General features: G+C 32.0%; 1 protein-coding gene across 1 annotated transcript; it reads left to right on the top strand.

Moving 5' to 3' along the window:
- Nucleotides 1-367: 367 nt before the first annotated feature.
- LOC120078805 (probable serine/threonine-protein kinase PBL7) lies at nt 368-3,892 on the top strand. Its single transcript, XM_039033131.1, has 6 exons — nt 368-708; nt 1,743-1,984; nt 2,284-2,419; nt 2,639-2,897; nt 2,979-3,111; nt 3,293-3,892. The coding sequence occupies exons 1-6, from the start codon at nt 552-554 to the stop codon at nt 3,566-3,568; spliced, it is 1,203 nt and encodes a 400-aa protein (XP_038889059.1). The 5' UTR covers nt 368-551; the 3' UTR covers nt 3,569-3,892.
- Nucleotides 3,893-24,602: the final 20,710 nt, after the last annotated feature.

Here is a 24,602-nt window from a genome sequence, read left to right on the forward strand (position 1 = left end):
AGTAAAAATGCTAATAGTATAATATATTTTTTTGAAAAAATAAATAAAAACTTAGCAACTAAATTAAAGATTTATATGAAAACTAAAGTAGCAACTAAATTAAAGATTTATTTAAAATATATCAACTCGATATTTTAACCCATCAAAGAAAAAAAAGAGAAATTAAAAATATTTAGATTTTATGACAAAAAAATTTCAAAAGTACATGTTAAAACTTTTGGTTACAAAGTGTGATTATTTTTTATATTTAAAAAGAGAGAGAAAAAAGAAAAGACAAAGAAAGGGGTAGGGCCACAGCAGTAATATGAAAGAAAAACAGGACCCGAATGCAAAAACGTCTAAACATTTACCACTCTCCGCGCCATAAAAGAAAAGGCAAAGCACGGAAACAGAGAGAGTGAGTGAGTGAGTGTCAGTACACTCCAACACTCTAAACTTCGAAAACCTCCAAAAACTCAGTCACTGCTCCTCCTCCTCCGCCCCCACCACCATCAAAATTCCTCCAAATTCCTAATTGAAATTGCCTAGGGTTTGCTGTTTGGATCTCAGAAATGGAAGTTGAAGACGACGACTACCGAAGAAAACAGCAACTCGTTCTTCTGGTAATCGTTGTACTAGCTTCTCTCGCTCTCGTTTCTTTGCTCGTTGCTTTTAGCTATTACTGCTATATCAGCAATAAGGTCTCCAAGCGCCTCAAGATCCGCAAAAGTACGCCTCATTTCCTACCATTTTCCCCTTTTTATATTGCCTTTTTTCTCTTCGTATATGCCGTTTTACCGTTTTAGAGATCGCCTTGAAATTGGTTAAAAGGATCATTTCAAGATTTCCTTAACTGTAGATGCAGATTAAGGCCTTTTTTCTTTTCTGGTTTCGTAAATTGTTGCCTCTTTGATATGAACAAAAACTTGTCGGTCGGCACAACAGTAATGGCTATTGACTAAGGAGGATATTGTGTTATGTTATGTGGTCCAGTCCAGTCCATTGGAGCTTCTGCTTCTTCTTATTGTTGTGTAATTAATGCATCGATTGTATATTTCCTTTGACGCCATTCATTAATTGCAAGGAATAAGGATGGTTGTGAAATAGTTAATGTAGTATAAGGATATTCAAACTTTTGAAAGTATGTAAGGGGAAATTGACAGAAGTATATAATTTTGTCGTATTTTGTAATAATTTTTTGAGCTGGATCAAGAAATTGTCATAGATAAATCTCTCAAATGTCATATCATCCCAATCCTACTCTGAAATACTTCAAAACGCCCTCGTTTCGTTGCCTTCTCACTCAGCTTCCACCCACCCAAAAAAAAAAAAAAAACATTAGTTACTTAGATGTACTGCTATGCTATATTAAGCCTCAGATATACTATATAATGATTGTGTTTATGCAAGTCATTGGAATTATTAGTACCATTACCATGTTAATTAGCTAGAGAATCTTAGTTATAAATAGCGGGAGCTAGGGATGTGAGCGGGAAGTTATATTTTGTTAAGTCAATCCATAGTGGGTGGATTGTAGGAGAGGTATAGCTTGCTCGACAGGCAATTAAATATTGTAATTTCTGTTGATATTGCAAAATAATTGTTATTTGTGTTTCTTGTGTTTCGATAAGCTTTTCCTTTTATGCTTCAAATGATTTGATTCTTAGTTGAACTTGTTTTTAGCTTTTAAACTTTAATTTTTCTGCATATATCAGAAAAATTGATGAGGTATTAGTTGTGTGCTGGTAATTCAATTCTTGAAGGGGCTGATCTTGAAGATGGAGGTAGTTTTGAAAATGTTAAAGAATTTTCAACTGAGAAAGGTCTCCAATTGTTCACTTTCAAGCAGCTACACTCTGCAACCGGTGGTTTTAGCAAGTCAAATGTGGTTGGGCATGGTAGCTTTGGGCATGTATATCGAGGAGTCCTGAACGATGGGAGAAAGGTTGCAATTAAGCTTATGGATCAAGCGGGGAAGCAGGGAGAAGACGAATTTAAAGTGGAGGTAATCCTATGGACTCATTTTGTATGCTTTGGCTCTCCTTGTTTAGAAGAAATGGGCTCAAAAGACTGTTGAACTTATTATGAACACTAATATAATACTGAGTTCCTTCTAAATTGTGATGATTGGACCATTTGCAGTTTTGTTGTATGCTTTTTCTGTTTATTTGAGAAAGACCAGTAAATAAAAATTCTTTTTTATCCTGATTGTCACGTGCATTCGGTACATTAAACAAAACATCTAGGCCTTGTTATTTGGGCTTTAGAAGTTGATTATTAATTAGTTGATAACCTTGTCAATAGGTGGAATTGTTAAGTCGGCTTCATTCACCATATTTGTTGGCATTGCTCGGGTATTGCTCAGATAACAATCATAAATTGCTCGTATACGAGTTCATGGCAAATGGCGGTCTGCAAGAGCATCTATACCCTGTTAGCAGTAAGTAGTAGTTTTGTTTGACAAATTGATTCTTTTAACAAACATAACTCAATTTAACTGGACCTATTCGTTAGTTGTCTTTCCCACATGCCTTCAATGGAAAGGGAAAGAGGTTTCTCTTTCTGGAGTTGAGGCGCATTGACCTTGGAGTCATAATGTAGCATTAGATTTTTTAATTTTTTAATTTTTTAATTTCAATTTGTGAAATTTTAAGTTTAGGTTCAAATTCCATCAGCGTTAAGTTGGACTGGGAAACACGGCTGAGAGTTGCTCTTGAAGCTGCCAAAGGTTTGGAGTACTTACATGAACACGTATGCCCCCCAGTAATTCATAGGGATTTCAAGAGCAGCAATGTCCTGTTGGACAAAAATCTTCATGCTAAGGTTTCTGATTTTGGATTGGCAAAAATCGGCTCAGACAAAGCCGGGGGTCATGTCTCTACTCGAGTTTTGGGGACACAAGGATATGTTGCCCCTGAGTAAGAACTTTTCACGATAAATTTGATGCTTGTTTTGTATTTCAGATTTTTTCGAAGTACAAGGTCACTTTTTTCTTGCAGGTATGCACTAACAGGGCATTTAACAACAAAGTCAGATGTTTATAGTTATGGGGTTGTACTCTTGGAGCTGCTCACTGGCAGAGTTCCAGTTGATATGAAGAGAACTCCTGGGGAAGCTTCCCTTGTTTCTTGGGTGAGCTCCTTATCCATTTCAACTTTTGAAAATTTCTGTGATGAAATTATGCTTATGACCAAAGAAGAAGTAGATATTTGATCAAAATTCTCAAACTAACCTCGATGACTCAGAATTTTAGTTTCTAATTTCTTAACTTCAATACTTATTTCTCGTTACATTTGGACGATTGGTGGGACAGGCTTTGCCGAGGCTGACTGACAGGGAGAGAGTGGTGCATATAATGGACCCTGCATTGGAGGGTCAGTACTCCATGAAGGATGTTGTTCAAGTGGCAGCAATTGCAGCAATGTGTGTACAACCGGAGGCAGATTACAGGCCACTGATGGCTGATGTTGTCCAGTCACTGGTTCCACTAGTGAGAAATTACAGGACAACTTCAAAGATCGGTAGCAGTTCTAGTTCCAGCGCTACCAAGTCGCCTGCAGCGCATGACAATGCTAGTTCGGGAGACTGAATGATAGAACTGGTTGTCTCACAGACGATTGCTTCCTGTAAGCTAACATAGATTTAGACCGGTTTGAGATATTGTGATAAATTCGTAAGTTTGAGATATTGTGATAAATTCGTATTCATATGCTAACTGTTTATTGTCTTAGCTGAAGGCTGTTACTGATTGCGTCGTTGTCTCGGGGAAAATCCGAAGTCATAGGATGTGCAAGTGATTCCCCAGTAGTTTTTGTGATGTAATCAACGTTTTCAAAATGGGGGATACTGTGTTTAGTTGTATTTGTAGGCTACCTGACCCTTATGACTTAAATGTAAAGGCTTATTATTGTGACTATTATTTTGTTATAATAGTACTAATTATTATTATCTAACTTTCTCTTACGAACAAGTGGAAGGGTGACTTTTTTTAGACCATATATTTGTTGCGATTGTATGTACATTGTACTGTTCTTTTTCACCATTTTAGCGATGATTGACGTACATGGTTGCAAATCGTGTATGAATTAATAATCGATTTTTAAAAACCTTTTTTTTTTTTTTTTTTAAATTGGAATGACGCTGTTGTACAATTTTCAGCAGGGTTATTATTTTTTTTTTTAACAGAAAAAGGCCCAGTTATTTAATAAGCAGATAATGTGAATGGTTAATCAATTATATTTTAGGATAATTATTTTATATGAAAAAACGGTTGAAAATATTTTCAAATATAGTAAAATATCAATGTCTAATCGTGATAGACATCTATTGGTGTTTATATATCTATCAGTTTTATTATTGATAAATAGTGACATTTTGCTATATTTATAAATAAGTTTGTTCATTTTACTATATTTGAAAATAACTATATTTCTTAGTGAATTTTTGTTCTAGAAAGTTGAAAAGAAGTCATCACAATAGTCCTGGTCCTTTGATACTTGTGTGTAAATGTCAGTCTAGATAACGAATAAAACGTAGGATCAAATATGTTAGTAAATTATAGAGTTGAATATTGAGTTTTTTTAGTAAACAAAGAAGAACAAAATTAATAAGATATCAAAGCACTAGACACCGTGACATTGATCCATGAGGAGTGATCTTCAAGCCAAACACCGGAGGCTTGAGTTTGTCGTGCATTACGTTTTAGAATGTGAGCAATGGTATTATAGATTTTTGGATAAAAAGAAAAGTCCAAAACAATTCCTTGTTGTTGAAAAGCTCTAATGAAGTTCAAACATTGGTTGAATATTTGATATTAGTAATATGGTGATACTTTTCTAAATAATATCATAGTTCAATTCATTAAGGCATATATTATGAAGATTAAATTATAGAAAAACCTTACCCAATTTCTTTATTATTTTTTAGATAGAAAATCCTATTTAATTTTGCTCTTGGTTTAACAAATATTCATATATTTTTAAAAGTTTCAATATTACATCTGAACTTTCATGTATGTTTCAAAACTACTTTGTTGTAGAAATTCTTTAGATATATTTTTTTTAATAATGAAAATCGATACCTCAATGGTGTTTCAGTGACCTAAAATGAAAATTGGATCACCAAATTTTTTTTAAGTCATCGTTACATTAGTCCAAGTTTTTATTTATGTCTAATATTCTAAAGGTAGTTTTGAAACATTTATTAAAGTTTAGAAGTAATATTCTAACTTTTTAAAGTAGGTATTTTGGAAATAATGGGTAAAGTTTAGGATTTTTAAAAAAAAAAATAATTTAGCCTATTATGAATCAAGAAGGTCAAGAGTTCAAATCTCTGAAATCTAAAATGTTATTGTGAATTTGAAGTTTAAATAGCTCGAGCATATGTTCTCATCCTTTTTAGGAGGTTCAAATCTTTCCTTAAAAATAATTGTTGTGTGTTGAGCATTTTGTCTTGTTCTTGAGTTGAATCAAGATTTAAAATGTCGATGTTTATGGAAATATCGAGGTCTTAATTTTACAGAAATGTCGATGAAAATATCATTGTCGATGGATATTTCTAGAAAAATTATAAAAACAAAAATTATGAAAATAAATTTAAAATAGTAAATAGATCTTTTATAATTTTTAAATAAGTTAATATGTCTATTACTTACAATATATTTACATTAGTGATGATATAATAGACCTATCGATTCCTCATCTTAATTTTGAACCTATAAAAATATAGAAATATCGATGAAAATACCAAGAGATTGACGAAAATTTAATACTATGAGTTGAATTAACAGTAAGATTCCCACTTATTTAATATATGTGCACAAAACCTATTTGTTTTAACTTTTATAAGTATCTATTACTTTCTTCCACACTTGAAGTTTCATCAATCTTATTAGTCCTTGCCTTTTTTTTTTTTTTTTTTTTTTTTTTTTTTTTTTTTTTTTGCAATTATCTTTTTAACCTCCGGGTTATAAAGGATAGATATATTTGGTCTTTGGATTTTAGAAATATACCTTTCTAGTTATCGAATTTTTTAAAATAAGTACGTTTAGTTCCTGAGTTTTCAAAACATACCTAGTCTCCCAAACTTTAAGAACAGGTTTAAAAGGTCCCTAGAATAATTTTTTGTGTTATTTTATATAATTATATGATATTTCAAATTACAAAACTAACCTAAAAGTAAAAATATTAAAGAGAAGAGGTAATTTTTTCAAAATTAATTTTCTAATTAAAAAAATTACCACCATTTAAACCTATTTTTGAAAACATGAGAACTAATAAGTACATTTTGAAAACCCATGAACCAAATGCACATATTTTAAAAAATTTGAGGACTAAAAAGGTATGTTTTGAAAACTTAAAGACTAAACACATATATTCTTCAAAACTCAATGACTAAAAAGGTAACTTTTGTTTTTGTTTTTGTTTTTGTTTTAAAACATAAAATCTACCTTGGGAGTAGAACATTAGAGCTTAAGTTAAGCATATAGGATCGATTAGTAGGGGTGATCATTGAAACTGCTAAAATCAAACCGAGTGTTAAACCAAACCGAAACCGAATTAATGTGGTTCGATTTGGTTTGATATATTTTCAAACCGGATTATTGTGGTTTAGTTTGGTTTTAAATTTGAAAACCAATTTGAAACCGAATCGAACTACTTTTTTAATAAATATATTAAAAACAATATATATAAGGGCTATTTTTAAATATTGAAAAATAAACCAAAATATTTATAAGATATAACAAAATTTTAGAATTATCAATGATAAATACTGATCGATACTGATAGACTTCTATCACCATAAGTGTCTATTAATATCACTGATAGAAGTTTATCTATCATTGATAGATTTAAAATTTTGTTATATTTTGTAAATATTTTCAACAGTTTTACCATTTGAAATAATTTCCCTATATATAATTAAAAACATGAAAAAACATAAAAAATTAAGAAAATGAAAACAAAAAAACTGTGAAACCGATATGAACTGAACCACTTGTAATTTAGAAAATATGAAAAGCATAAAACATTAAAAAGAAACAAAAAAACAAAGAAAATCGTGAAACCAGTCGATTTGATTTCAGAAAACACACTTCTTAAAATTTGCATTTTGATTAAATTTGAATTTCAAATCGAATCAAACCGTGAACACTCCTGTCGGTTAGGCCAAATCCAACCATATTTAAGATGAAAGTTGATCAAACTCTGATTCAACTTGACAAATATGAGTGTAATGACGCCATATGGTTCCTTCCAAAGAAGGGTTTTCTCGGGAAGAGATCTGTCAAAGCAAACTTGTGTGCCCTTTTGTTTTGCTTGAATTCAGGTGCATTGCATCCGCATCATATCCCACGCACAGCCCGAACATCGTGTGACGATCAACAAGCCGCCCCCAACCCATAACCGTTTCGGTTTTGACTCTGACGTTGCTATACAAAATTTTTAAATCTTAGCTCCATTACGTAAACATCTTTTTTATTAAATATTTTAGTATTTAATCTTTTCGGTACTTTTTTAGCATTTCTTTTATAATTTGTAAAACTATATCCAAATCCGTATTTTTTTTCATGAAAAATTTAAATTAATTTTAAAAGACTAATTTAAGAATTATTTGAAAGTATGATATGAAATGGAAGATGTATTAACCTGATTATAGAAATTCAAAGGAGGAAAAAACATCCTTTTAGAAAACTAAATTAGAAATTTCTGTTAATGTCTTATAAATTTGGTGGGGGAATTAAAAACTTGTATCATCTCGTTTGGTTGACATTTTAAATATTCTGTTGTGTAAGTTTATTATTAACCAACTGATGAGAGACTAACCTAAGAAAAGTTTAAATACAAGCTTTTTAACAATACCAACTAAATTGAAAAAGTACTTCAATACTAAAGACTAAATATAGATACTTAGTCTAAAAAAGAGAGAGATCTCTTTATTATTAGTTGACATTTTTTTTTAACAAATCAGGGGTTCCCGAATAACACACAAAAAAATCCACTTCCAAAGATCAACCTCTTTCAAATCAGTAATGCAACGTATGTTTAAAAGTTAAATTCTCTTTCAGGTAGGTCCTAAAAGGAGAAGGAAGACTGAAATGTCAACCATGCATCTATTATTGAATTTACTGACCCAATACAATGCCCTATTTTTGGAACGTCCATTGTCAAGTTATTGAATGGGTAAGTCGTCAATTCGTAAAACAGGCTATATAAGGTAAATCTTTATCTGTTAGGATCCTGGTGTGCATTTTACTGGAGGTTTCTATTGTCTCAACCTATTATTGTTTAATTCCTATTGAAGTATATACTTGCCGAGTGGGTGTAGGGTGGACGATTTCAAAGAAAACCCCCGTTCATCAGTGATTTTGAAATGGTTAAAATCACTTTTGACATTTTCAAAATTACTCCGAAACATGTTTTTAATAATTTAAAATCAATTTTGATGAAATGAAAATTGCATTCAAAAGTATAAAATTAAATTTTAAATTAATTTTAAGTGATTGAAAGCGTGTCTTGGAGTAATTTTGAACATAACAAAATGATTTTAACCACTTCATTAGACCCGAACAATAACTTGACAATGGGTTACTTCATATCAAGAAATTTTTGAAAAGTAAGAATATTTTTTTAATTTGTTTTGCACTGTCCACTACAATAGTGGAAAACAAAAAAAAGGTCACATCTCAATGAAAAATAACTTAGCTATATAAATTCTTTTGTTTTACTGTCCATACAGTCAATAAAAACTTAATATGTGACAGGAAAATTTGAATTGTTTTTGTTTTTATTTTTAGTATATGAATAAGGGTGCATGCGATTAAATAAACTATACCAATCATCGACCCATATCCGTCGGGCATGCGAGTTTTATAATCCAACAAGAAATCGATTTTCATTTTATTGTTCTCTGTTTATAGCTTGCTTGTAGGAGAGATGAGGGGGGAAAAGTCTACAATGACGGACAAAACAAAGCACTCATCATTCTTGTTTTGAAAATAAACTAGTGGCAAAATATCTAAATGGTGATTTGATAAGCATTTCGTATTTTGATTTTTTTTTCTCTCTTTTTTGTAATTGATTTGGTGAAAATTTTCTTTTCAAATCATTTGTCAATTTTATTTTGGAAATTGTGATGTGTGACAGGTAGTTGAATATTATTTTATACTTAAAAATGTTATTTATTGCCTCCCAATTTTAAGTATTCTTTGTTTCCATTCTTTGGTTTAAAATTTTTTTTGGTTAAAACAAAATTCTTCTTAAGTTTATTCTATTTTAGTTCATGTATTTTTATTTATTTAATTTTAGTCTCTATATTTTTTTATAAAACTTAAAAATAGTCCATGTTATAAAATGGTTGTTAACAATTAGATGAGTTGACAGAACAAAAATAATAAACAATTAGATAAGTTGGTAAGTTGGATTAAGAATTAACTAGTTGGGTTGAGTTGGGTTGGGTTAAAATCAATGGTAAAAATATTAATTTAGGATTTTAAATCTCAACCAAAAAAAAAAAAAAAGAAAGAAAAGGGAAACACACGTTGAAGAGGAGCCAAATCTGGAGTTCATGGATTGATCCTTGTTGAAGTATGAGTTATTCGAAATCATTCTTCATCGTCCCTCTTTCCATTGAAGGTATATGCCATGTGTTTTAGAATCCAAGTTTGGAGATTCCTTCCTCTTAAAAGTAATATGCTAATTGATATAAAAGCTGAGCTTTAAATTTAGGTCGATCAAAATGTTTAGCAACAGATTCTACCCATATAGGGACTTCTTCAGTAAATAAACTGTTGGGGTTGATGCCCTAAATCTCATGGGTCATGTAGTTTGTAATTGTATTGTACAAACAATTTTATTTATTTAATAAAACATGAGATATTTTATTCGACATTTAGTAGCATCACCCTATAAACCAATAAACTAACATTCAAGGTTATCTTCAGTAACTTAAACATGTATGTAGAGACATACAGGTGGATCATATTTAAATGATAACCTAAATGGTCTGTAGTAGATAGATAAGACCGGGTGCCTTATCCTGGTGATAATATGAATACAACTCACTTTGTGGATGTTACAATTGTTGTAAAATGCTATAAATGATCTGATCTTGATCATTCATGTAGAGACATGTGAGTGGGGGTATTCTATATAAAAGAGTTTGTATAAAACCGGACCATGAAATAAATAGTCCCATTATATAACACCATTAATAATAGAGACTTACATTTCACGAGGATGATCATAACTAACATGACCTGAATTTTGAGTGAGTTGTGAACTCTTACCTATGAAGGCTATCCTTTGATTTGTATGAGTGAGAGTGGCCAGATCGCCGACTCAACAAGCCTACCATTTTAAGGATTTGTCTGATTGGGAAACTGGGAACACAACTACACAAGAAGGAATTCACTTCTTCCTCAACATCAGAGTAAGTAGATAAATTGTTCCCTTAACGGTTGATTACGGGGCAGCACCACACCCTTTCTTGACCCAAGAGGGGTTTGGTCATAGTTGGACTATGACTTATTGTTCATTAGAGGGATCCGTGATACTTAAGAAGTTAGATGTAATTATAGGGTTAAAACGGTAATTTTGGCCCAGCTGTACTTACGAGCAATTTATGAATAGTCATTGCACTGTTGACTGGTTTTATCCAATGGACATAGAAATATATCTGTAGTGCAAGGAGTGCAGCTGCCGTTCTTAAAGGAACCTGTGAAGGCCCTGAGCGAAAATATGGATCGTCCCAATTCTAGTTTTCACAGAATTGAAAAATACAGAATAAAAATTATGCAAAATTACAGAATTATAGCATACCAAAAAATTGAGAGAAGGAAAAATTAGGGTTTCTAGGAAACCTTACCTTTGAAGAACTCACAGTCTTCACGAATTTCCTCTTCTCCTAATTTGGTCACGAACAATCCAAATGACCACCACCAATTGGAAACTTTTGTATTCTTTAGGTGAGAATTAAAAGAGTTGTGGACTCTTGAAATTATGGGAGAGAGGGAAGGATTGAGAGAAAAGGGGAATCTCTGGGAAATTACGGAGAACTCTACTTCTATGTATCTCTATGTAATTTTCTCTAGAAAAAGAAAACAACCAAAATCTCACACAACTTCCCACTGATTATGAGCGTTGAGACCAGGGGTGGGTACTTCCCTCCCTAAAATTCAAAATTGAAATTGAAATTAATTAATAATAAATAAATAAATTTNTCGGCGACCTGGCCACTCGCACCCATACAAATGAAAGGACCGCCCTCAATGGCAGGAGTTCCCAACTCACTAAAGATTGAGGTCATTTTACCTATGGTCATCCTAGTGAAGTGAAGTCTCTATCATGAACGGTGTTATATAACGAGACGTTAACACTTCGTGGTTAGGTCTTATACAAACTATTTGTATAGGACACTCCCACTCACATGTCCCCAACATGAATGATCAGGATCAGACCATCTGTGACAAGTCATAACACTTGTGACCATTCCACAAAGCGGACCGCGTCCGTAGCGTTACCAAGATAAGGTTTCCCTCCTGTATCCATATACTACAGACCATTTTGGTTATCACTCAAGACATGATCCACTTGTATGTCACCACATACATGCTTGAGTCACATACAAATAACCAAGGATTTTATAATTATTGGTTTGTGGTAAAGAAAATAAAACAAGCAACTGAGCAAAAATACAAGATGTGAAGTAAATATCATATATTAACAACACAAGCGTTCATACAAATTGTTTACAAACTACAAGACACGAGACTTTAGGGCATCAACCCCAACACTCACGACCCAAACTAATGGAAGAGATTGTAGGACATGTTGACACACATCCTTCACACACTTACTATGAACTAATTCCCCTATTCACCTTGTTATTGACTCATGCAAACACTTTCCAAATGGAGGTTACTCCCAGGGTGATATGAAGTGTTGTATGGATCTCACGGTCTAAACTCTTAGGGACGTGAGGGCTAAGAACAACATATCGTATATATTATTATCCTCCCACTGAACTGTTCTATTTGTTTTTGGGTAAATATTTACTTAGGTATGTTCTGGTTAATTAAACAACCTAAGTCTAAGTGATTTTCAAGTATAATGCTTATATTTACATTTAACCTATGATGTCTAGGTGATAAACTAGCTTTAAAACCTCATACCACTCACCTATACTCATAAAACCAGATTCACAACACTCAATCATTTGGCCATAATCCCCAGGTAGGAGCTGTTTTGTAGACCGTCAACTTAAGTACCTACAGGCATAGATAGGATTATACAACGGTTGAGTTTGTAACCGCAGTTTTACAAGATAACGACCTATTTTAACTATTAAAACAAGCGGTTAACCTACATGAGCATGCAATTTATCTTTGTTATGGATTTTAAATGTCTAATCCAATTTTATAACAACTTATAAAACTTTTAGACATGCTTTGTATCCATAACAATCATCAAGCATTTTGTGATTTAATATAACACCTTATATAAACACTTGAAACCTTAAACATGCAAACTATATATTATAACTCCTTATAACATACTTTCAATACATGCAACATGCTTCCTATGGTGGGATTTTTAAATCTATATAGCATACTATATGCACATAGAAGATTTATTTAATTATAACATACATCACATGCACAAATAATTAAACATACACACTGATATGGACCAGTTTTGACATTTAAAGTAAGCAAACGACCTAAGTTATTATAGTGATTAGCAAAACCAACTCCAAAACACTTCTGGATCGCACGAACCGACCCAAATCGGACTTGAACCGGACCTCCAAACCATCAAAATGGGTTGAACTGGCTCTGATACCAGTTGTTATTGAGCTTTTTTAAACCAGAAAGAAAGTGAGGCTCAAAGGATTAATTTGATCCAAGAATTAAAAGAAGAAGGTTGTTGACGTGTGAGGATGGGAAGCAACCACCTAATCCCAAAATCAAAATGTGGTAGGAATCGTTCTGATTTTTTTTCCTCTTTCATTTCAACAAAAAAAAACGTAGAAAAAGAAAGAGTTACTCTAACCTTTCCCTTTTTTTATTCCTTGTTTCAGAGTGTTGCTTGGATGAGTATTATGAACAAAATGAAGAGAAATCAAAGATTCTGAGCAAGGGAAAGAAAAAGAACACTATGATATATAGTGGTTTAGTAAGGTTCACCTACATCCACTCTCAAAGCCCTCAGAAATTAGCTTCATTTTTATATAAGTTTCTCTCAACTCTCTTTACAAAGGATTCTCAGATTCTAGATCTCTTTACAAAAAAATTTCTCAGGAATTTTTTACTGCTTCTTTTACAACTATTTGATCTTTCTTTTATATACTAATTTTTACAACAGTAATAAAAGAAATATAGTTGCTAACAAAAGGGTTTTTATTTCTGTTACAGGTAAATAGGTCAAGAGTAGAAGAACTTGTTTCAGTTGCTTCAACAATATTGTCGAGTGTTGCCGACGGGCAGCCTCAATCCCACATGATATCGAAAAAGGCATAAGAGAGTGTAGGTCATAAAAGGAAAATATAAATCCCACGTGTTTTAGGTCGACCAATAGAGTCGGTGTATATATACCAATCGAAAAATAATCGAAACTAGGTCAAACTGAAATGTTAGAACCTCAAGCACTAGAGACGTCTCTAACATCGCTGATGTCACATATAACCATAGACGTGTGTGAGAGGAGTGGCTTATGAATAGCAACCATAGACGTGTGTGAAAGGAATGGCTTATGAATAGTCTCATTCAACCCTCTAAATGGAAGAGTAAAAAGTAATCTCCAAAGGAGAGACCCAATCATACTCTTTTATGTGCTTAACTTAATTAGTCACTCATTATACTAACTTAAGTATTGGAGTGTAGTAAGCTCAACACCATACTGGTGCAAGGATCTCTTATGCTGGTTAGCTTGGAAAATCTCGAGACCAGGGAGAAACGGTCTGGAGGTCAAAGCCACTGGGCAACCTGCAACAAACTCAATGCATACAAGATCCAAGAACCAACAATATTATGTGTATGTTGTTGGGGTTGATGCCTAAATCTCGTGGGCAATGTACAAACAATTTTATTTATTTAATAAAATATGAGATATTTTATTCGACATTTAGTAGCATTAACCCATAAAACCAATGAACTAAAATCTAAAGTTATCTTCTATAACTTAAACATGTATATAGAGACATACAAGTGGATCATGTTTAAGTGATAACCTAAATGGTCTGTAGTATATGGATAAGGTTGGGTACCTTATCCTAAAAACACTACAAATACGACATGTTTTGTAGATGTTATAATTGTTGTAAAGTGCTACAAATGATCTGATCCTAATCATTCATGTAGAGACATGTGAGTGGGGATATTCTATACAAAGGAGTTTGTATAAGACCGAACTACGAAATGAATAGTCTCATTATATAACATTGTTAATAATAGAGACTTACATTTCACCAAGATGACCATAGCTGACAAGACCTAAATTCTTAGTGGGTTGTGAACTGCCTATGAAGGCAGTCCTTTGATTTGTATGGGTGAGACGTTGGCTCAATAAGTCTACCAATTTGGGGATTCATCTAATTGGGTAGCTAGGAACACAGCTACCAGCTATACAAGACGGAATTCACTCATTCCCTAATGTTGAGATAAGTAGATGAATTACTCCCTTAAGGGCTGATTTTGGAGCTTGAACAATTTGGCGCCGCACCCCTCTCTTGACCCAAGAGGGGTTTGGTCATAGTTGGACTATGACTTATTGTTCATTAGAGGGATCAGTGGCACTTAAGGAATTAGATGTAACTACAAGGATAGAATGATAATTTTGGCCTAGTTGTACTTACGAGCAATTTGTTAAGGGTTATCGCACTATTGATTGGTTATATCCAATTGACACATAAATATATATATATAGTGCGAATAGTGCAGTTGTTGATCTTTAGTAGAGCAACTGGCAGTTAATCGATGTTGAATAATTTAATTAAATGAGTTTAATTAATTGTTCAAGTACCATTGGAGCTTCAATCTACAAGTCCATAAGGTCCCCTCTGTAGCTCAATAGGGATTATTGAGAACTAATTTTGGATTAATTTGAATTGTTCAAATTAATTGAGGGAATTAATTATATGTGATATAATTAAAGGGAAGTTAATTAAAAAGTGAATAGAGGAAGTAGTTCATAGTAAGTGGGTGAAGAAATGTGTGAACATATCCTAAAGTCTCTTCCATTAGTTTGAACGTGAGATTCTATATGTTGTGTCTGCTGTCATTTTTAAGCGGCATTACTAGCCATTTTTCAGCGCACTAGCGGAACAACTCAAACTTCAGAAATGAATAGGGTTTCTTAGTTTCGTCTTCAACATTGTCTTCCAATTTGGGAGTTTGTTGATACCGTTTTATGAAATCTTAAAATGGAGGGTCAAACTTACAAGAATTACTAAGTGTTTAGTAGCTCTTAATCGAAAACGGTAACTAAATAACTATGGAACAAAGAGTTATTCTGGAATTAGTATTTGTCGGAAATGTCTTGCTTCAATGAAGGAATTATTGACTGCCGCCTCGGTAACATCTATTCTGGCTTCACTAAAGTATCATTGCAAATAAATAATGAAATTTGGGTAGTTATTACTTTTGCTAAAATGAATTTGGATTTACATGCAATTTTCTGATAGAATTTGTTTATGTTTCAGCATGTTGAATTCAATTATCCAACTTTTAGCTTCCGAATAAATTTAACGGTGAGGGTTATTCGAACTAGAAATCAAATATCAATACAATACTAGTCGTGGATGATTTGAGGTTCGTTTAAACAGAGGAATGTTCTCCAGTTCCAGCTCAATGGCAAACCGAAATGTTCGGCGATGCATATGACAGGTGGTCAGAAAAAATGAAAAAGTTTGAGCCTACATCTTAGCTAGCATATTCTAATGTGTTAACTAAGAAGCATGAAGGCATGGTCACTGCTAAGGAGATCATAAAGATGTTACAAGCGATGTTTGAACAACCATTCTCATCTATATGACATGATGCTATTAAATACATTTACAATTTCCGAATGAAAGAGGGGACCTTTATAGAGAATATGTCCTGGACATAATGGTCCAATTCCATATGCGCTGAAGCAAACGGTTGTCATAAAACGAAAAGAGGCAAGTCCAATTTCATCGGAATCTCTTCCGAAGAGTTTCCTAACATTTCGAACAAATGTTGTGATGAATAAGATAGAATATAATCTAACTATCTCTTGAATGAGCTTCAGACTTACCAATCTCTGATGAAAAAATAAGAATTAGGAAGGGAAACAAATGTTTGTTACCCCAAAGAAAATTCAGAAAGGGATCGACATTTGGGACGAAAACCTTCTGATAAAAAGTTTGGAACCTTCTAAGGATAAGAATATCCAAATGAAGAAGAAGGGAAAAGGGAAAAAACAAAAACTCCTTGTAAAAGAAAGGCAAGATAAAGTTTGCAAAAGGAAAATGTTTCATTACAATGGGGATGAGTATTGGAAAAGAAATTGTTCCTAAATATCTTGCTGAAAAGAAGGCTGAAAGGCAAATCAAGATATACAGACTTTGATTTCCAAACTGAATAAGAATTCTAAAGAAATCCACATCAAAGAATCAATGTTCATCTTAAACAGAGGGGCAGTAGTCTGAAGGACACCAAGCAGGGGTGCATTGCTAACTCCACTATGGAGGTTGAGTACATACCGACTTGTGAAGCTGCTAAGGAAGTTGTGTGGCTCAGGAAGTTCCTGACTGATCTGAAAATGGTTCCAGATATGTCTAAGCTTATCACCCTTTATTGTGACAATAGTGGTGTTTGTGGCTAATTCTCAAGAGCCTTAGGAGTCACAAGCACGGAATACAGATAGAGTCGAAGTATCATTTATTCAGAAGATTGTGCATCAAGGGGAAGCTTCAGAGCACAACATTGTTTGGTCTATTTACAAAGACCCTCACGGCTAAGGTGTTTGAGGGTCACCTACAGAGTATGGGTCTATAAGATAGGCCACATTCAGTCTAGGGCAAGTGGGAGATTTTGTACTGGGCGCGCTATTATGGCCTAGTTTACTATTTTGTGTTCTTTTATATTAGTGTGACTTTTATGATGTACACCTTACTAGCTTTAAGACAAGTGAGAGAATATCATATACAATATAAACTATAGTTTTAATTCTCTCATCAATGGTATTTAATATAAAACCTATTTATAATAAATTTAATTATATGAATCCAATTCACATAATTAATATTTGAATCATATTCAAATATTTATTTCCTCTCAAATAAAATTTATATTATAATGTATTAAATATGTTATAGTAATTATGTCACATATAATTAATTCTCTCATTTAATTTGAACGATTCAAATTAATCCAAAATTGATTCTCATTAAATTCCTGTTGAGCTACAAAGAAGACCTCATGGACCTGTAGATTGAAACTCCAATGGTACTTGAATAATTAGTTAAACTCTTTTAATTAAATGATGTTGTATTATAATGTATTAAACACGTTATATTAATTATATCACATATAATTAAATTAAATTAATTATATCACATATAATTAATTCTCTCATTTAATTGAACAATTCAAATTAATCCAAAATTGATTCTCATTAAATCCCTGTTGAGCTACAGAACAGACCTTATGGACCTATAGATTGAAGCTCTAATGGTACTTGAATAATTAGATAAACTCTTTTAATTAAATTATTTAATATCCATTAACTGTTGGGCACTTCATTAAAGATCGACAACTGCACTCTTTGCACTATAGATATATTTTTCTGTCCATTGGATATAACCAGTCAATAGTGCGATGACCCTTCACAAATTGCTTATAAATACAGCTAGGCCAAATTACGTTTTTCCCTTGTAGTTAGATCTAACTCTTTAAGTACTACTGATCCTTCTAATGAACAATAAGTCATAGTCTAACTATGACCAAACCTCTCTCGGGCTAAGAAAGGGCGTGACGCTACATTTTCAAGCCCCAGAATCAACCCTTAAGAGAGCAATTTATCTACTTACCTTGGCGCCGGGGAAGGAGTGAATTCCGTCGTGTGTAGCTGTGTTCCCAACTCTCAATCAGACGAATTCCCAAAATGGTAGGCTTATTGTGTCAGCAATCTGGCGATTCTCACCCATACAAATCAAAGGACCACCTTCATAGTCAGGAGTTCACAACTCTCTCAGGATTCAGGTCATGTTACCCATGGTCATCCTAGTGAAATGTAAGTCTTTATTATGAACGTCGTTATATCAATCATTTTGTGGTTTGGTCTTATACAAACTCCTTTGCATAGAATACCCATGCTCACATGTCTCCATATGAATGATCAGGATCAGATCATTTGTAGCACTTTATAACAATTGTAACACCAACAAAGTAGGTCGTATTCGTAGTGTCACAAGGATAAGGTATCTAGCTTTATTCATCCACTACAGACCATTTAGGTTATCACTTAAACATGATCCACCTATATGTCTCTACATACATTTTTAAGCTACAGATAATCTTGAATATTAGTTTATTCGTTTGTGGGTTTAATGCTACTAAATATCATATAAAATATCTCACGTTTTATTCAATAAATACAAAGTTTGTACAAAACAATTACAAACTACATGACCCTACGAGATTTAGAGCATTAACTCCAACAGGTCTTTAGTGGAATGACTAACAATTAATGGATATTGAATAATTTAATTCAAGAAGTTTAATTAATTATTCAAGTACCATTGGAGCTTCAATCTACAGGTCCATAAGGTCCCCTTCGTAGCTCAATAAGGATTATTGAGAAATAATTTTGGATTAATTTGAATTGTTCAAATTAATTGAGGGAATTAATTATATGTGATATAATTAATATAATGTATTTGATACATTATAATATAAAGTTTATTTCGAGAGGAATTAAATATTTGAATATGATACAAATACTAATTATATGGATGAGATTCATATAATTAAATTTAGTATAGATATGATTTATATTAAATGACATGTATTATTGAGAGAAATAAAAACTATAGGTTATATATTATATTTGATATAACATATAGTTATATATGTATATATATATATAATTATCATTTAAATTAAATCTTGTTAATTTAAATTTAAATTACAAAATTAAAGGGGGAGTTAGTAACTCCCTCCCCTTAATTATCTCTCGACGAATTGTGATAGGACAAGTTTTTTTTTTTTTTAACGATACATTCATCTTCTTCCTCAATTCTCTGAAAAGAAAAAGACAGTTTTCTTTGAGACTTTGAAAAAGGTCTTACAGAAGAAAATTCTCTCTAAAAAAACTATCTCCCTCTTCCCAAAAGAAACACAGAGCCCATACCTCCTAGAGGGAGTTCTTATAGTGGTGGTCATTGTGGTTTCATGTTCGTGATTGATCATGAAGAAGAGAGATTACGTGAAAAAGGGTTTTTCAAGGGTAAGTACTTCCTTTTCCCTAATTTTTTTTGTTAATTACATGCTATATTTTTTGTTGAGATGCATAATTTTTGTACTGTGAATTTTGATTCGGTAAAAATAAAAATTTGGGACCAATCCCATTTTCACAATCGAACTCCACCATTCCTTCATATATATATTGAAGATACGCGTCAAACACACTTTCGCTTCAAAGAATTGATAATTAATTTAATCTTAATCTTATATAAATAAATGTCGTATTTAGATAATTTTATTTTGAAGTAACAACATTTAGATAAATCAAAAGTTATTTATTTGTCAACTAATAGTTAATTTAATCTTATATTTATTTGTTATCTTAATCCTTCAGAAATTATTGCTAACTTCGGGGACAACTAAAAATCAAATTCCAACTTTGATAATTCACATAAATTAGTTATTGTAGGATGTTAGAACAAAATATTAGCTAAAACTAATGAATATATAATTTAATATGTGATTCTTATGGAGGAGTTCACCCATATATAACTGACTGAATACTTAGGACTTGTTGGGATGATTTAGAAAAAAAAAAATGTTTCTAAAAAAATTCATTTTCATTTAGACCCTTTTGATAAAAGTTTTTTAAAATAAAAATACACATGTATTTAGCAACATTTTCTCAAAAGTATTTTAGATACAAGTTTGTTTTGTTTGTTATATACTAAAAGTGATTTTATTAATGTCAAATTACTATAAGCGAATTTCTCAACACCAGCGGTAAGCAGAGTTGGTTGGTCGCAGTCATCAGAAATGGTGATTGAAGGTAGCCAACGACGGTCATTGTAGATGGTGGTCGGAATTGGCTAGCAAAGGTCGTCGAAGATGGTGGTCGGAATTGGCTAGCAAACGATGGTCACTGGAGGTCATGGCCAGAGTTTCCCAACAGTGGTGGTCGAAGTTTCTCATACAAATTAGAGAAAGATTAACTATTAAAAATTCCAAATTTATTTTTATAAAAGTTGGTTTCGTTGGATTATATGTCATAAAACTCGCAGTTTGTAAACATTAAACATATTCTATTTACAATAAAGATATTATTGAAAGTTTTTCAATAAAGTTGTTATTGAATATATAAATTGTGTCCATAGATTCATAAATCCAATAAACTAACAAACTCATGGCTATAATATGAATACTTAAACTATATATAGAGACATAAAAGTAGGGCAAGTTTTAGTATATCGCCGAAACGGTCTATAAGTATATGGATAGGGTTGAGTATCTTATCTTGGGGACACTATGGATGTGGCCCACTTTGTAATTGATACAAACGATAGATCAAGTTCGAGTAAATAGCCAAAACAGTTTATAGTATATGAATACTTGAATTTTATGTGGAGACATAAAGATAGATCAAGTTGGAGTAAATAGCCAAAATGGCCTATAGTATATGAATAAGGTTGGGTATCTTATTCTGGTAACACTAGGGATGCGGCCCACTCTGTAGTTGTTACAATTTGTTGTAAAGTGCTACAAATGAAGTGATCCTGATTCGTTCATGTAGTGACATGAGGAGCGGGGATGTCCTATGCAATGAGTTTTCATAAAATCAGACTAAGAAATAAGCCACTCTTACTTTATAACGTTGTTTACTGTTTAATATTGATTGTTTCAAATCGATGACCTAGGTAACTCGACCTTGATCCTAAGCTAACTATGAACTTCTGTTTATTCGGGATTATCCTTTAATCTACATGGGTGAGAGTGACTCAACATCGCTACTCAATAAGTCTATCATTTTAGGAGTAAGACTGGATAGATAGCTAAGGACATAGTCCTGCAAGACAGAATCCACTCCTATCCATCTTAGGGTTAGCAGAGAAATTGTTCCCTTGAATACTGACTTAGGGTCTTGAACAAATGGGCCCCGCCCTCTCTATGGCTGAGGGAGACTCAGTTTATTGGTAGAACCATAAACCAATTGTTCATTAGAGGATAAGTGGAGACCTAAGGAGCAAGTTGTATTACAGGGGTAAAACAGTAATTTTGACCTAGATGTAAATACGAACAACTTATGAAAGATCATCTTACTGATTATGATTAAATCAAGTGGACAGAAATATATCTATAGTGAGGAGAGTGCAACTACTGAGCTATAGTGGAGTGTCTCAGTAGTTAACAAATATTGATTAATTTGATTTAAAGAGTTTAACCAATTAATCTCAAATCGTTGAAACTCATGATCTGTAGGTCCATTAGGTCCCTCTACTAGCTCGTAAAAGGATTAAAACCTTAGAATAGCGTGTTGAGAGAATTTGAAATGTTCAAATTCAGTTTAGGGTTTGGATTATTATATTTGATATAATTAAACGTTTAATTAAACGGTTTTTGGAGAATTAAAAATATTTAAATTTGATTTAAATTGATTACATGATTAGGGATTCATGTTTTTGGATTAGGTATTTTATTAATTTAATATTTAATACTAAATTATTTAATTAATAATTAAATATATTTAATTATTTATTTATTTAAAATAAAGTATTTTAAATAAATTTGAAATTGAAATTTGTCAAATTCAATATTGAATTTCTGTTTAATTTTAATTTGAATTTTTTGAAAATTAAAATTGAATTTAAAAGGGAAATTTGTTTAAAAAATGGGCGAAAGTGGGGTTTTCCCACTTTTCACACCTAATCCACCTTTCTAAGTGGGAATTTGAGTGTCAAATTCTCCTTCACTCTTAATTTGCATGTTGAGGTTGGTAAATACTAGCTTAATCAACAGAATTTTCGTTTATGCAAAACTAAAAAGTGCTGAGGAAATATTTCTAAATTTTTTTCTTCATCTCTCCAAAAACTCATCCCAAAACCTCATTCAATTTGGATCTCACAATCCAATCTAAGGCTTGAGAATAGTAGGAAAGACTCTTGTGGTGATCTACTACAAAGATTGCAGGAGAAATTCGTGGAGATTTTGAGTAATCAAAATGATTCTACAAAGATTGTATACTTGAAACCTTATTCTTGATATTTTACTAATTCGCTAAAATTAATGTAATTAGAGTGTTTAAGATCTCAATCTCTTCCACATGTTGAATGTCACTCTATCAGGTTTAAGTGTATATTCTAAATAAACTTATTTTATAAATTTATTTATTCAAAATTCATTTTTGAATGGTTGCTAAACACTTGAATTTTTTTTCCTCAAAATAATTTAATTTTTAAATTAATTACTTGAAAAATATATTCCATATACACTCTTATTCAATACTTAAATGAATTATTGGATACAAAATTAAATGTTTAAGGACCTAGTAAACATCAATTATTAAAATCAAGAGACTGAACTTGTGTTGTAACATTCATATAAATATAATTAAAAATTTGATAACACCAAAATTTCATTACTACCCACCCACTTTTGGCAAAGAGATAAAGTTTCTTCCATCATGATTACAAACAAGAATGAACCAGTTTGAAAAATTAGAGCTCCACATAAAAGAGATGATAATAAAACCTCAACTTGCCCAACTCGTGAGCAACTTAATTTCATGTTGGAAGCGTATGATGAACACTCATAAATAAATAACGAATAAAAGATTATTTGAGAGAAAATGAAATCAATTTTATTTAAAAGACTCTCCAAATTTAGTTCACACTTTTAATTGAATTCTCTTTATGTGTTATTCTCTACACACTTGGTTGTCATTTCAATACGAAATATCAATTCTATTTATAGTATGATCATGGGCAAATCTAAATCTATAACTCTCACCTTAATTAAACTCATAAAAAACCTTTAAAATCATATATTTAATTTACTAACTTATCTAACTCTCTCCAATACATGGCCTTACTAAATTTCATCAATTAAAATACATAATTAACTCACATCTTTTAATTCATCTATAATTTATCTAATTAAAACATGTTTAATTTCCAACATCTCTCCTTAAACATGTTTTCTAAAAGCTCCAAGCAAAGTTCTCAACTTATTAAACACATCAACTTTAAGTGGCTTCGTGAAAATATCTGCAATTTGATCTTCAGTTTTCACATATTCAACTTGAACCTTCTTTCTTGAAATGTAATCTCTGATAAAATGAAACTTGTATTAATGTGCTTACTGCGATCATGAAACACTAAATTCTTTGTTAGAGCAATTGTTGACTTATTATCTACATGGATCATAGTTGCATCATCTTGCAAAATTCAAACTATCTTCAGCAAATTCCTGAAACAAACTGCATGACAAATACATGAGGCTGCAGCAACATATTCTGCCTCACAAGTAGATAATGTTAGAATAGGTTGCTTCTTAGAACTCCAACTAAATGCAATATTACCAACAAAGAACACATATCCACATGTACTTTTTCAGTCATTAACATCTACAGCTCAGTCACTATCATAATAACCTTCAAGATTGAATTCTTTAGATGAAGAATTAAATAATCCATAATCAAGCGTGCCTTTGAGGTAACGAAGAATTCTCTTCGTCAATTTCAAGTGAGTAGTTGTAGGAAATTCCATAAACCGACTCACCAATCCAACGCTGAAAAGAATATCTGGTTGTGTGCAAGTCAAATATCTCAAGCTCCCAATTAAGATTTTGAAATATGAAGGATCAACATCTCCTTCTTCATATATGGATAGTTTTATCCCAATTTCAATTGAAGTTGTGACAGGATTAGAATTGATCATCTTGAACTTCTCTAGAATTTCTCTAGTATATCGTATTTGAGAGACAAAAATACCTTCCTCTGACTATTTCACCTCAATGTCATGATAATATGACATCAACCTAATATCTATCATTTCAAATTATTGGGTCATCGCCTTTTTGAGATCTTCAAACATACTTGCATAATTTCCTGTAAAAATTACTAAAGTAATCCACATGCAGACAAAACAACAAAATATCTCCACGATTATTAGTCTTAATATAAAGAGAATATTCATAAGAGTATCTCAAATATCCATTTTTAAGGAAATATTTGTTGATTCTACTTTCCACATTCTAGGCTTGTTTCAATCCATACAACGCGTTCTTTAATTTTAATTTCAAGACTTTATCTTCTTGACCTTTCACAACATGTTGTTCTAAGTAGACTTCTACAAATATGAAGAAACATGTGAAAACAATGCATGGTATTTTGATAACGGTGCAAGCAATCACATATGTTGATGTA

Source organism: Benincasa hispida, chromosome 5, assembly GCF_009727055.1.
Source record: "Benincasa hispida cultivar B227 chromosome 5, ASM972705v1, whole genome shotgun sequence".
Taxonomy (NCBI): domain Eukaryota; kingdom Viridiplantae; phylum Streptophyta; class Magnoliopsida; order Cucurbitales; family Cucurbitaceae; genus Benincasa; species Benincasa hispida.

What these genes read in the sequence shown, in the direction of transcription:
- LOC120078805 (XM_039033131.1), top strand. Translation starts at nt 552, where the DNA reads ATGGAAGTTGAAGACGACGACTACCGAAGAAAACAGCAACTCGTTCTT. An exon ending in GCATCTATACCCTGTTAGCA is followed by an intron (nt 2,420 to 2,638) that starts GTAAGTAGTAGT and finishes TTTTAAGTTTAG; the next exon opens with GTTCAAATTCCATCAGCGTT. An exon ending in AAGCTTCCCTTGTTTCTTGG is followed by an intron (nt 3,112 to 3,292) that starts GTGAGCTCCTTA and finishes TTGGTGGGACAG; the next exon opens with GCTTTGCCGAGGCTGACTGA.